Source organism: Musca vetustissima, unplaced genomic scaffold (assembly GCF_032173495.1).
Source record: "Musca vetustissima isolate MV318-11 ecotype Yass unplaced genomic scaffold, APGP_CSIRO_Mvet_v1 utg35498, whole genome shotgun sequence".
Lineage (NCBI taxonomy): Eukaryota > Metazoa > Arthropoda > Insecta > Diptera > Muscidae > Musca > Musca vetustissima.
This window is the reverse complement of record NW_026881736.1, coordinates 20,330-31,916: the sequence shown is the minus strand read 5'-3', so window position 1 is coordinate 31,916 and position 11,587 is coordinate 20,330. Positions and strand designations below refer to the sequence as shown.

At 33.6% G+C, this 11,587-nt stretch overlaps 1 protein-coding gene across 1 annotated transcript; it reads right to left on the bottom strand.

Moving 5' to 3' along the window:
* Positions 1 to 743: 743 nt before the first annotated feature.
* On the bottom strand, positions 744 to 11,024 carry LOC133327725 (cell adhesion molecule Dscam2-like). The gene is made up of 6 exons (XM_061536269.1): positions 10,914 to 11,024; positions 10,468 to 10,672; positions 10,196 to 10,332; positions 1,383 to 1,542; positions 1,122 to 1,232; positions 744 to 875 (listed from the first exon to the last, which is right to left on the bottom strand). The coding sequence occupies exons 1-6, from the start codon at positions 10,989 to 10,991 to the stop codon at positions 847 to 849; spliced, it is 720 nt and encodes a 239-aa protein (XP_061392253.1). The 5' UTR covers positions 10,992 to 11,024; the 3' UTR covers positions 744 to 846.
* Positions 11,025 to 11,587: the final 563 nt, after the last annotated feature.

Genomic DNA, 11,587 nt, shown 5'->3' with positions numbered 1-11,587 from the left:
AACTGAATTTGAATTAATTTATTTTTCTTTCTACAACTTATACTTTTAAGTCACAGCATTCTATGTTGTAATAGAACAGTACAAGTATATTTTTGGCTAAAGTGTACCCCTACAATCTCTTTATGCCTTCCAATAGATGATACGCCTTGCACATCATTTTCATCATCCAAAAATGGTTCCAGTGAGCTTATCATCACTTAAAATTAGTTTTTCTGAAATATTCTATTCAATTTTGTGTTTGTTTACAAAACAATGCCAAAACAATATTCATAATGGTAAGTTTTATTTCAGTGGCGTTGCCAGTTGAAATGGCAACTGGAGTTGGGTTGCTATCCACAATCGACCCAATGATTTTTTTCCGATTTTCATAAATTATATCGAGTAAGTATCTATCTTTTGTTAACACATAGATGTATAGGAACCATAAAACGTTTAAATGGCAACACATTTTTTTTTCAATACGATTATTTATGCATTAGTAAACATTTAATGTGGTCGTCTAAATCTAATTTAAATGTGAGAAACTAACCAGCCATAAATTAACGAACGTTCTCTTGCATTGGCTTGCGTGTGTATGTGTGAGTGTGTGTCATAAGTAAAGAAAGGATCGTATTACATTTTGCAATATTTGTGCAATATCTGCGTACTTAATGAAAATAAATTACATTGGGCCAAATGAAATAACGAATACTCTCCTCACAGGCAACAGGACTTACCCAGGACTTTGACATCGACCGAACGTTGTGACGTGTAGTTGTGCTTGTTGCGAGCGATGCATGTGTATGTACCCTGGTCGGCTGTTCGTTGGACGTTCTCAATGAGCAACGTGCCATTTTGGACACGCTGTCATATGTTCGTGGGTAGTTTGACGCCATCTGATGATGCAAACGAGAATGGATGATGGGTTATTGCATTCATTTGGTTGTGTAATAGAGATTGAGTTTGCAATGTGAGAGTGATACGGCATGGCGAGTTTGGTACGAGAAGGGCGGAAGTAAAAATAAATGAAATTGATTTATGAAATATGCAGTCCGAACTTGTGCATATGCACACGACGGAAACATTTGTGTGTCGGTTGGATAGTGCTTTCTTCATTTCTCCATGGTTGAACGAATACATACCTTTTTCTATGGTAATGCTATCGATGGGATATCCTGCCACAGGACATTTGAGAAAAAATGATTTTCCAGCAACGGCAGACAACTTTGGCATTGGTCGCACATAGGGCATACCTAAATTAGAAATAAGTGAAGAATGAACCGAACATCATATATGAGAAATGAATTATGTGCTTCTGCTTTTGTGTGTGTTCATGTGAAACACTTTTTACTATATCTTCATTGGACGGACATTTTTTTGTAATCAACTTAAAACAAACTTACCATAAATATTCAGTCGAGCGGTATGTGATGCTTCACCTGCCCGAGAAATTGCTTTGCATTCGTAGTCGCCACCATCCTCCGATTTGACTGCAGAAATATTAACGTGACTAATGACGTCACCGAACATGGTAACATATTGCCCTATCATAAGTCGGTCATTCTGAAAACATACAACAGAAGAGAATGAAAGAGATTGTTCACAGATATCATCATTCATGAAATTTACTATCATCAACTCGATGATGATGATGATGCTGATGAAGGTGACTGATTGTTCAAATAGAATAATTGCGCAGTGTGCAACATAAAATTTCCAATGAAATTAAATATGTATGTACAATGTAAGTATGTATATTGGAAATTTCCGAGGGAATGACTACAGAACATAGCGGTGTTCAATTAATTTATTCACTTCCATTTCAATGTTGATTAAATTTAAAAATTAAATGGAATAGCTGCACACAGAGCCCTTGATTTTATTTTTTTTTTCATGCCGTATAGGTATGATTGTTTTTATTTTTTTAATTAGATAACAAACCAAAGTAAACGCGGTGCATTTGTACCCAACAATCTAGAACTTAGCTCTGAAATGTAGGGGTCTGAGCTCGATGTTGGTTCTCAAAATTATATATACATTAAAGACATGTATCATTAAATCTCGTAATAGCTTTCGAGTGGATAAATATGTTTTAAATGTTTTGAAAATTCTACTGCAGATTTAATCAAAAACAATAAGGAATGTATCGATCCTTTAGATTAATTTCCATTTTTTGAGTTTTTTTAATTTGTATTTATTTTAAGAATTCTCTATTGTTTCTACTAATTCTAGCAATTTATGATACATTTGAACCTTTATTTTTTTATATTATGTGTGATTTTCCAAATGTTAGGTGTACAAATTGTTGCCAATTTTGGTGGATTTTACAGATTTTTTTACAATTTTTTATATGTACATGATTTTATCGGTGCTTAGTTTACTTAATTTAACAATTTTGCGTAGTTTTTTTAGATATTTTCAAAACAGTGCAGTAAAGTAAAAAATCACATAATGTTTTAATTATGTGATTTTTCATACCAAATCTCTTAAGTGCAGTACATCTTAGTGTTCTGAATAAAAAAAATAAATAAATAAAAATACTTCCAATGAATTGAGGACTGATTAAGATGTTTTACACATTTATAGAGGTAGCTATTTTATAATATATTATATTTGGCATAAATACTTTTAGAAATTTTTAATTTTGTTGAAAACACATGGTATAATAATGTAAGGTACAACAAACAATTTGTTGTTGTATGTAATACTAGTGTCATTGTAAACTTACAAATAATGAAAAATATTACTTATTTTAAAAAGGAAATATTATTGAATGCTCAAAATAAAATTGAAAATCATAAATGAAAATCTATCAATTTAATATTTGTATCGCTTCCACATCTTTCCTCGAATTGAGCCATTACCAGTTATATGTGCATCACATATGAAAATTTTGGAAATTGTGAATTATTTTATGATGAGAGATATACTTATTTTGAGTAAATTGAATACGGGTGTATATTTTATAAAAAATTGGAATTTTATGCCTACGAAATTTCCCTGATGGGTAATTTTTATAAACACAATTGTTTTCATATACATATTGACACGAGTATAGAATCAATTGAAGTCAAATCAACTGGGTTGTGCAGTTACCTTGTATAATTGTACAAAACATAAAATTTGCAAAACACTGGTCGTTGTAAATTTTGTCAAATAATTTGTTCTGTAGTGCAATTGTGTAATTCTTTTCAATTCAGTAACTCGACTTTATTTTGGTCGTTAACTTTACGAATATTTTGGTAATCGACAATCTGTCGTTAAGCAGTTACAGCATAACACTACTGAAAACATATATAAGGAGCTCCATAACGAACAACGTTCATTTCGTTTTCATAAGAAAAATCTTCTCTGAAAATGTATGTTCTAGTGTGATGCCAAACGTCAAGGTTGAATTTAATTCATAGATGCAATTTCGCAACAATATTCGACATAAATACAACATATCAAGTAATGTCATTTGTAAACCGCATTGCCCAATATGTCTGATGAGCCGCTTAACCAATGGCGAATAGCGTCGCATAAAGCTGGGAATGTAGTATTTCTCTCGAAAGAGAAATAAATAAAAACATTTACATGAATGATCTTTCGCCCTAAAAACGCATAAAACTCACAAATTTTACAGCTTTGCCAAAAAAGTCAAATTTGCCCCGGGTAGCATTTGATGAGGCACATTCGGCACCCATTGGCATAGCCTGGTAATTATCATTCTTATCAGTCTAACTGGAATTGAGATCCTCAAAAGGTTTTATTTTGTTTTAATTTGCGACTCGATTTTTGAGTTTTAGGCTTATATTTTCCAGCGGCAAACGTTGACATCTCAAGGCTACACACACCATCAGAAATAGTTTTTTTTTATCGCATTTTCGTCTGTAAAAGATCATTTATTTACATGAATAAGAGATACCAAGCATTATTATTGCACTTTCAATATTTCAAAATATGGCATATTCTTTATATGCGAAGTATTTTTCTCGGTCACTCACGCGACGTAACTCACGCGACATAGTTGATTTTCCAGTCTTTATTTCTGAAGTGTCTGCATTTTTAGTCATTAAATTAGTATTAATGCTAAGAACAAGTAGAAAAAATGACAAATGTGGTCTTTCTTTGTAGTTTTTGCCTTTACTTTACGTATTTAAGCACAATTAAAGAAACAAATTCTTCGACTTTGGTTTACCATTTTGCGGAAGTGCCCATATACTGCATACACGTATTATAAACTGGCATAAATAAACAAATACAGGCATTCACATCCTGTGGTGTATATGGGGCTTAAAAAATATTTTTTTACTTTAGCAATAGTTTTGTGTAATTCTGAACTATTAAAATTAATATTCGAATCCGAAGATGGGCAGATGCAAAAAAGCAAATCTTTTGATTTCAATGTAAATATGTAAAGAACTAAAACAAATTATATAAAAACAAACACAAATGAATGAAATTAAATTACATAACATCGAAAGATGTACATGTTTGAATTTTGCAAGTATTCGTTGCTTTCGAATTTTCGGTATTTTGATTTTGTTATCCGGATTTTTCCAACGAAGGGCATTAATTTCGCGTTCTGGGTTAATGGAGGCGAAAGAAATCTCTACAGTACATTTTTTCTATAGTCTCATGTTTGACTGCAAAACCGGCATAAATAAAAAAAAAATATTTTGCCAAAAGACAATCGGACAGACTTCGGGCCCATGGTGTACCATTTGCATGAAATCGAACAAAACTATGTATTGGAGACATATATAATATTTCTGTATCGTTGTGAAGCAAATTTTACATCAGCCATTCACGATTTCATTTGAATCGAAGAAACGTTGGGAATTTAGGGCACAATTTAATAAAATCTGACGAAAATATATAGGTGCTATATCTAAATCTGAACCGAATTAGACGAAACATAATATGCTTCATTGTATACTCAATTAGCTTAACTGTGCAAAATTTAATCGCAATCAGACAAATTGTGGGTATTTCGTTTAACATTTAGACGAAATCGTACGAAATTATATAGAACTATATCTATCCTAAAATCGGACAAAAAAATATGTGGGACCTATATCTAGATCTGAACCCATTTCTACAAAAGAGTACACACGTTATTCTAGACTGAATTCAATATGACATTCAAAATTTCGTCTCAATCGCAGAAACGTAGTGTTTGGTGCACCATTTGCATAAAATCGAACGAAAATAATATGGGAGCGATTTGTACAAAAGTTAACATACATGTGTAACATCTCTTCTGAATCCGCCAAACCTTGGTAGTTTGGTGTATCATGCGCTTTACATCGCACGTAAATATATATGGGAGCTATATCTATATTTAATCCAATCTCGATGAAACTTAAATATATATATGGAGATAAATTTAAATTTGAACCGATTTTAACCAATAGGGATAATAATTGCGACCTGTACTTTCTTTACAATTCAATATGGACAGTCAGACGTACGAACGGACACTCATAAATCAACTCAGAAAGTGATTCTATGCATATTCTCAATCAAGAATCAAGGGTCTATATCCACAGTGTGGTGAAGACTATAAAAATCACGATTTTGTATTTATTTGTGGTCTAGTTCTTATATCCACTTTATCCGACCAGTTTTTCAAAGACAACAGAACTGAATTTAGCAGTTGACCAATTATGGAATTTGTTTTGTTTAAAGGTCAGAGATTCTATATAGAAAAAAAAATTAATTATTATTTTCATAATTTCATTCATAGTTTATTTTTTCCATATTGAAGATGTACCTCGCTTAGAATAAATGTAAAACTTCTTATTATCACGAGAAAGCCACTATTCCCAAAAAATCTAACTTTTCATTAATATCACTATTTGCGCTCACATTTTCTTTTTTCTCTTGCTCTCTCTTTAACAAATGTATTCCTCCCAAAAAAAATAAAAACACCACTACTCATACTTTTGTTTTGGTATCGTCCTCCGCCTATCCCCTCACTTGGTCAATGTTAGTTTTACAATCGTTTGACTACTGTTTCTTTTGCTAACAACTCACTCGTGTGGTTGGTTTTACATTTGTTAATTTTAGACTCTGTTACTGACCTTCTGCATTGTGTTATAAAATTCGCATTTGTAATTTCCAAATTGTTTCGATATAAATGCCAAATACAATATATGAAACAAATGTTGATACGAGCAACAAGCCCAATCGAATGTATAACCATGACGCATGACAAGAACATGTAAGGTAAAAAAGGAAACGATACTTAACTAAGAAGAAAACATAAAACCAAAATTGGAAAATTAAACCAATAAAGAGTTTCTGTGCTAAAGAAAGTGTACGCTTTTCTCATCAAACACACACACTCCAAAGTTTTGTTTTTCACTCTCTCTGACATGAAACTAGTATTTAAAATTTTACGAAATGCATTCATAAATTACAGAAATCCGGACATTGGCAAACCTTTCGGGACACTTTTCGCACAGTGTCCGTATTATTTGTATATTATTTAAATATTTGCCCTCAGGTGTTTGACTACCGAATATTTAAAATTATTATACAATACAAATTGTATCCGTGTCTTATCTGAATGAAAATGTTCAGTCGTTCGCTTTTTGGTTCATCGATACTAGGCCAGAATAAAAATGATATTAATCGGCTTTGTTGTCGACTTTATCGACGCTCGCTGGTCAAAAGAATTTTTTACGAGAAAAAAGTTCAGTATGACTACAAAATATTGATCTCAATTTACTGCAACGCCCTTCATATTAAGGGCATTTTGTCTCAGCGAAACAAATTGGAGCCAACGGCTGACGGAAAAGCTTTTCATGTTTCCCAACTGATAACAACGTGCATATGTTTGTTTCAGTATGCAAGTATAAATTGAAGTGAAGTGAAGAATCAACAAAAAATACAAATACAACAACAAGAATTTGTGTACGATGGAATTTCTGTTTTCCTATGGAAATTCAACACCAACCTTTCGGTAGGATGAGATATTTTTTTTTTTTATTTTAACATATGTGAGCGCCATTAAATAGTATGGTGTATGACGGGGACTTTCTCGGCTTGATGTTGAACTTTTGAGCAGCTCGGGATTTCCCTACATCAGAAAACAGAACTAAAAGACATTGTGAGAGGCTTTATATGGTCAAAACTTGGTGTTCTCCTATCTGCTAGTATACGTATACACACATATACCCATGCAGATTTGTTCATTATGCGTGTGTACATCTACAAGCTTAATTCTGGCACCGGAATGTAGATGCTTTTACTGGCTACTGCAGTAGAATGCCAAAGAAAATAGGTTTAAATCTGTAGCATATATTAAGAAAACAAATACAGAAATTAAAATGCCTTCCAAAGGAATCCACTTTTAAAAACTCATCCATCATGATGGATAGTGTCGTAATACTTCATTGTGTAGGGACGAATAGTTTTGTATTTCGACCCAAAAAATGCTCCACTGTAAAATCCATTCCCTAAAACTAACCTCTCAATTTATAACATCATTCAAATAAATCTATATGTATGAGTCTATGTGTGTGACTGTATAGAACGTGAATATATATGTATGTGTATGTATATATGTGCCCAGTTGAAATTGAATGCAAACAGAACAGTAACGAAAACAATGCCAGACAAAATGGTAGAAATTGAAAAAAAAGAAAAAAACAAAAAACTAAATGCCAGCCACATCGTCAGTGCCAACTTCCGGCTGTGGTTGTTGCTTTTATTGCTTTGGTAAAATGCGAAATGTTTTCAAAAACATCAAATGGATGGATTACCATGAAAAAAATAAAAAAAAACTGCAACAACAACAGCACAGAGTGGTTACGGTATATCTGCAAAACAAAATAACATTTCAGACAAAATGTAGAGCTACTGAATACCCAGTAACTTATTCAGTGGCATTTGTTCAACTATTTCAGAGTATCAAGATTTTGTAACGGCATTCGATACATTTCTCGCCATCTAGAATCAGTTAATGATATCCTTCATTTCGAGAAATAAGTCCGCAAGGAAATTAAAACAACTGTACAATTAAAACGAAATTAAGTAAAGGTCTTGAAACCCACAATGTCCAGATTTTAATAGTTCTAGGTTGATAACTACAATCTCGTTTAATATTATTTCAAATTAAGGACAAACTGGTGCCATAAATATAGACATAGGGTCATATTTATACAAATAAACTAACCGGGCCCCGTAGCTCTGTCTACGTCAGTGCTGGGATGCGAGGTTGCAAAAATGTCATAACCGTAATAAAGGCTTTCCTGTGAATATTTCAAAATGTTGCAAACGGAGTGACAAATCTAATATATACTCCATCTGCGGCTGCAACTTTTCAGTAGTAGGTTTGAATGCACTCTAACACACTCTTCACATACAGAAACAGCTTAGCTGCATTTGAGCTAAGAAGAACCAGAACCAGAATCTCTGAAATAATGACAATTGTTAAACAGAAAAGTTTTCATTTCAATAAAACACGTTTAATTAATAACATCAATCTGAATACTAGGTATCGATATACAGGTGACACATTGTAGCCATAACAGCAGACAACATTAGGAAATAATGTTTGTATGAACGAGGGCGACTTGTCGATAATGAAACCATACTTACATATTCTCAAATTATATTTTATTTTCACTTTACAAATTATTCGGGTATGTTCTGGAACTCACGGCGTGTTCTTTTCACTTCACACATACACTTCGCCTCAGAAGCTACCTCCTGTTCTGCTTCTCACGTGAATTGAAATTTTGAACTGCGACAAAAATAAACGTCGACATGGTACTTTGTAGAAGTTGTGTTGTCATACAATATAAACTGTATTCGTTTTTAACATTATTTCTGTTATTTTTTAGTAGTTTCGTTAATTCTAACGATAATTTTATTATTATTTTTTAATATTTTATTATTCGCAACATTAATTTGTTGATTGATTTAAAGGGAACATTTGGTAACCCTATCTTCTTCGGCCATACTTCAAATCAGCTGTTTGTGTCAAGCAAGAAATTCAGTTGAAGAAAATTCAAGACAAACCTTAGTATCTATTTAAAATTTGTTTTTAATGGCGTTTCATGTTTACTTTTTGTGATTTTAAACAATTTATACGCAGTAACAACGTATCAATCTATCATCATGTTCCCTTTTTATTTCAAAAAAGATTTCATTTTATATGGAAAAACATAAATACACCCGACTCTCACTATGAAAATGTAAGTGTAAAGCATACACCTCAAATGGGTGTAAAGTGTGTTACAGAACACCTCGGCGTGTGTTCGATACACTTCTGCCGTTGAAGTGAATGCCAGAACATGCCCGATTATTTTCCCCACTAATTCAGTAGTGTTTGCGGTTTAATCAATATTTGTTTTTATAGAAACACTCAACTTGGATTAAGACTGAATATTTTGCAAAAACAGAAATGTTTGGAATTACTAATGCAATGACACACACACAGCTTTTTTATATAAAATTGGAAACGGATGGATTTGAATGACGTACGACCATATTTCTTGGCTTTTGAAAACTAGGTCTTGTTTGTTTTGAAGGAAAAAAATTTACATAAAAAATTTTGATAGTATTTCTCTGGAATTTGTTACTTTCAAAATGTTCAGAAACAGGCTGTTAATATATGTATATTCAAAATTTTAGGTAGTGTTTAATTGCAGTTGCCGAAATTAAACATAGGCATATTCAGTTTGCTGGGTTCTATTATACACACTACAAATGAGTGCATGTGTATGAGTTTTTGAAATGTTCATTCGCTTGGATTATGCCATGACGCACACACACACATACAGGCAAATACATATACATACGTATGGAAAAAACAAATTTGGTGAGGTCAAAAGTGTATGCAGTTGCATATCTCATGTTGTGTCCATGTAGGAAAACATACATATTTACACATGTGTGCAATTGGGTATGTGTGTGTTTTCTAATTTCGAGCTTTAAATTAAAATTGATTGCCATATTCGTAGAGCTGTGTTACGAAACATTTTTCTTTGACCGAAAAAGGAGGACTTTTAGTATCTTTGTTTTCACCAACATATACACATACAACACATGTATCACCCAATATCGAAATATATATACATGTAGTATGTGCATCATTGCGATACATACGAATTCCGACATAGTTTAGGGGCATGTTAGGTGGTATGCGAATGTGTATGCCGTTATGGGCCAGCAAAGCACATTCACATACGACTGTACTATGTACAGAATATGTACTTACATTAGGCAAGGGAAACCCGTCCAAATGCCAAACAATTTTCGGCGTTGGATTGCCAGTTGCGCTGCATTTCAATGAGACCGACGGTCCTGGCTGCATGGTCTGCTCAATGAATTTGTAGATAAGCTGGGGTGCAACTTCTACGTTTTTTTTCGATTCAGTTCAATTTGAAAGAAGAAATTCAAAAAAGAGAATCGAGCAGGAAAGGAAGAGAATGAAGGAAATACAAATAGAATAGGAAAATACCGACGTGTTTGCAGGCGAACATTACTTACCACCCAGTCTTAGTTCGGCAGTGGCCTGTACAGATTCCAAGTCATTCTTCACCATGCATTGATACATACCCTTGTCTTCCTTAGTTATTGAGGTAATACGCATATGTTCTTTGGAAAGCAATCGAACTCGGGCACCAGCGCGCAGAGGATGTCCATCCTTTAGCCAGGATATGCTCTGTTTGGGAAAACCTGATATGCTGCAAATCTAAAATTCAAATTAATGATGGTTAGAATAACAAATCTAGGCATGGTTGAGCGTTGGGCAGGACGTAGCCGTAGCCGCAAAGATCTAAGAATAACAACCGTTTTTCTTTATGTCATGGTTTGGATAATTCGATGCAAACATTTTGCTTCACTTTATTTTCGTAGCTTGTAGATGAGTTTGGGGTAATTGGATTTATATTTCCTAGTCTTTTGGCATAACATTGACATGTCGTATAACTTACCAGATCGGCAATCTTCCCTAAGTTCACAGTTTGGACAGTGGGTTGAATGGCTGCCGTAAGCGGCGAAGTGACAGACATTTGGACCTCCAGCGTTTCGCTTCCCTCTGAATTTGTAGCCGTACAAAAGAAAGCCCCGTTATCGGACTTGTCCACCGCAGTTATAATTAGAGTGCCGTCCTTTATTTTTGCTCGACCTGTAGCGAGTAGGTGTTGTATAGATTCTTCGTTGTTTGCACGTTTGGTATGCCAGCTGCAATGATAACCCAATTTGCAACATTGAAACAATGAAGAGACAAAAAGAAAGCAGAATGGGAGTCAATTGTCTTTGTCTATATTATATAGGGAAAATAGTATTATATTGTGTGGCCATTTTAATTATCATCCCTCCTATACCCTACAAAGCAATGTTACCAAGGTATCATATGTTCTTGTTTGGACCAAGAGTTTTTGAACCTACGAAATGATTATTTTTGAGAATTACAAACTTGTTTTGTTACGTGCTCTGTTAAGAAAGTTCATCGCGCGCTTCTTCCATTTGGGGTGAAAATCGGGCAGAAAAAGTCGCAGTTTGGTATGGTTTATAAGCTGATGGCATCATTGAACCGCTCTTGTAACGTAACTGTGAATTCGTGAGATACCGGCCGAAAGTGTATGCCAAAATTTTTTGTTTGAAA